At 56.8% G+C, this 2947-nt stretch overlaps 1 protein-coding gene across 1 annotated transcript in view; it reads left to right on the forward strand.

Moving 5' to 3' along the window:
* Positions 1-2947, forward strand: part of CHD8 (chromodomain helicase DNA binding protein 8) — a gene marked incomplete at its 5' end in the record, with an annotated part of 11889 nt that overhangs the window by 2072 nt on the left and 6870 nt on the right. The window contains 6 exons of the mRNA XM_035893228.1: positions 1-6; positions 59-135; positions 256-393; positions 476-597; positions 692-935; positions 1049-1225. The exon at positions 1-6 is cut by the window's left edge and continues 119 nt beyond it. Of these exons, the coding sequence (XP_035749121.1) occupies positions 1-6; positions 59-135; positions 256-393; positions 476-597; positions 692-935; positions 1049-1225 (764 nt within the window). The remainder of the gene's footprint in view (positions 7-58; positions 136-255; positions 394-475; positions 598-691; positions 936-1048; positions 1226-2947) is intronic.

Raw genomic sequence — 2947 nt, forward strand, 5'->3', positions numbered from 1 at the left:
GGGGGGGTGACCACTCACCCCCCACCCCCCCTCCGTGTCCCCCCAAAAAAGGATGAAGAACCTTTCAACCCCGACTACGTGGAGGTGGATCGCATCTTGGATGAGTCCCACAGCGTCGATAAGGACAACGGGGAGGTGAGGGCTTGGGGGTGGGTGGTGGACCCCCATCCCATCGTGTCCACCTCCCCTCTCCCAAAATGGGGTTTTCCCCCCCTCCCCCATCACAGATGTCTCCTTCTTGTCCCCGTGTCCCAGCCGGTGGTCTACTACCTGGTGAAGTGGTGCTCCCTCCCCTACGAGGACAGCACTTGGGAACTCAAGGAGGACGTAGACGAAGGAAAAATCGGGGAATTCAAACGCATCCAAGCCCGACATCCGGAACTCAAGCGCTTGGTGAGCAACCAGGTCCACCCCCACCTCCACCACCCCAATTTTGGTCCACCCCCATGTCCTCTTCATGCTCCACCATCCCCAGCCCCGTCCTCAAGCCGGTTCCTGGAAGAAGTTGGAGCTCTCCCACGAATACAAAAACCACAACCAGCTTCGCGAATACCAACTGGAAGGGGTCAACTGGTTGCTCTTCAACTGGTACAACAGGCGAGTGGTGGAACTGGGATGGACTTAGGGTGGGGATGGGATGATGTCACCACCCCCCAACCACCAATCGGTTGTCTCCTTAACCTCCCCGCAGGCAGAACTGCATCTTGGCCGATGAGATGGGGTTGGGTAAGACCATCCAATCCATCGCTTTCTTACAAGAGGTCTACAACGTCGGCATCCGTGGACCATTTTTGGTCATCGCTCCTCTTTCCACCATCACCAACTGGGAACGGGAATTCAACACTTGGACGGAGATGAACAGCATCGTCTACCACGGCAGCTTGGCCTCCCGTCAGATGATCCAACAGTACGAGATGTACTGCAAGGACTCACGGGTAGGCTGGTGGCTTTTGAAACGGGGCTGGGTGGGGTGGGGGGTGTCTTCTCAACCTTCACAAGCTTGGAAGATGATCTTGGAACCACCTTCATCCATCCCTCCTCACTCCAGGGTCGGCTCATCCCCGGAGCCTACAAATTTGATGCCCTCATCACCACCTTCGAGATGATCCTCTCCGATTGTCCCGAGCTGCGGGAGATCGAGTGGCGTTGCGTCATCATCGATGAAGCTCATCGCTTGAAGAACCGCAACTGCAAGTTGCTCGATAGCCTCAAGCACATGGACCTGGTGAGAGACTGGGATGGGCCTGAAGGTTCTTGTGGGGTCTTGGTTGCATCTGGAGATGCTTGGGATCATGTTTGGGCCTGTACTGTGCCCCAGGGGATGGTCCTGAAGGTGCCTGTGGGGTCTTGGTTGCATCTGGAGATGTTTGGGTTCATTCCACACCCCTGGGGTTGGTCCTGAAGGTGCCTGTGGGGTCTTGGTTGCATCTGGAGATGTTTGGGTTCATCCCATGGCCTGTACTGTGCCCCAGGGGATGGTCCTGAAGGTGCCTGTGGGGTCTTGGTTGCATCTGGAGATGCTTGGGATCATGTTTGGGCCTGTACTGTGCCCCAGGGGATGGTCCTGAAGGTGCCTGTGGGGTCTTGGTTGCATCTGGAGATGCTTGGGATCATGTTTGGGCCTGTACTGTGCCCCAGGGGATGGTCCTGAAGGTGCCTGTGGGGTCTTGGTTGCATCTGGAGATGCTTGGGATCATGTTTGGGCCTGTACTGTGCCCCAGGGGATGGTCCTGAAGGTGCCTGTGGGGTCTTGGTTGCATCTGGAGATGCTTGGGATCATGTTTGGGCCTGTACTGTGCCCCAGGGGATGGTCCTGAAGGTGCCTGTGGGGTCTTGGTTGCATCTGGAGATGCTTGGGATCATGTTTGGGCCTGTACTGTGCCCCAGGGGATGGTCCTGAAGGTGCCTGTGGGGTCTTGGTTGCATCTGGAGATGCTTGGGATCATGTTTGGGCCTGTACTGTGCCCCAGGGGATGGTCCTGAAGGTGCCTGTGGGGTCTTGGTTGCATCTGGAGATGCTTGGGATCATGTTTGGGCCTGTACTGTGCCCCAGGGGATGGTCCTGAAGGTGCCTGTGGGGTCTTGGTTGCATCTGGAGATGCTTGGGATCATGTTTGGGCCTGTACTGTGCCCCAGGGGATGGTCCTGAAGGTGCCTGTGGGGTCTTGGTTGCATCTGGAGATGCTTGGGATCATGTTTGGGCCTGTACTGTGCCCCAGGGGATGGTCCTGAAGGTGCCTGTGGGGTCTTGGTTGCATCTGGAGATGCTTGGGATCATGTTTGGGCCTGTACTGTGCCCCAGGGGATGGTCCTGAAGGTGCCTGTGGGGTCTTGGTTGCATCTGGAGATGCTTGGGATCATGTTTGGGCCTGTACTGTGCCCCAGGGGATGGTCCTGAAGGTGCCTGTGGGGTCTTGGTTGCATCTGGAGATGCTTGGGATCATGTTTGGGCCTGTACTGTGCCCCAGGGGATGGTCCTGAAGGTGCCTGTGGGGTCTTGGTTGCATCTGGAGATGCTTGGGATCATGTTTGGGCCTGTACTGTGCCCCAGGGGATGGTCCTGAAGGTGCCTGTGGGGTCTTGGTTGCATCTGGAGATGCTTGGGATCATGTTTGGGCCTGTACTGTGCCCCAGGGGATGGTCATGGGATGATGTCACCACCCCCCAACCACCAATCGGTTGTCTCCTTAACCTCCCCGCAGGCAGAACTGCATCTTGGCCGATGAGATGGGGTTGGGTAAGACCATCCAATCCATCGCTTTCTTACAAGAGGTCTACAACGTCGGCATCCGTGGACCATTTTTGGTCATCGCTCCTCTTTCCACCATCACCAACTGGGAACGGGAATTCAACACTTGGACGGAGATGAACAGCATCGTCTACCACGGCAGCTTGGCCTCCCGTCAGATGATCCAACAGTACGAGATGTACTGCAAGGACTCACGGG

The sequence above is a fragment of the Egretta garzetta genome, unplaced genomic scaffold (assembly GCF_000687185.1).
Source record: "Egretta garzetta isolate BGI_Z169 unplaced genomic scaffold, ASM68718v1 scaffold1164, whole genome shotgun sequence".
Lineage (NCBI taxonomy): Eukaryota > Metazoa > Chordata > Aves > Pelecaniformes > Ardeidae > Egretta > Egretta garzetta.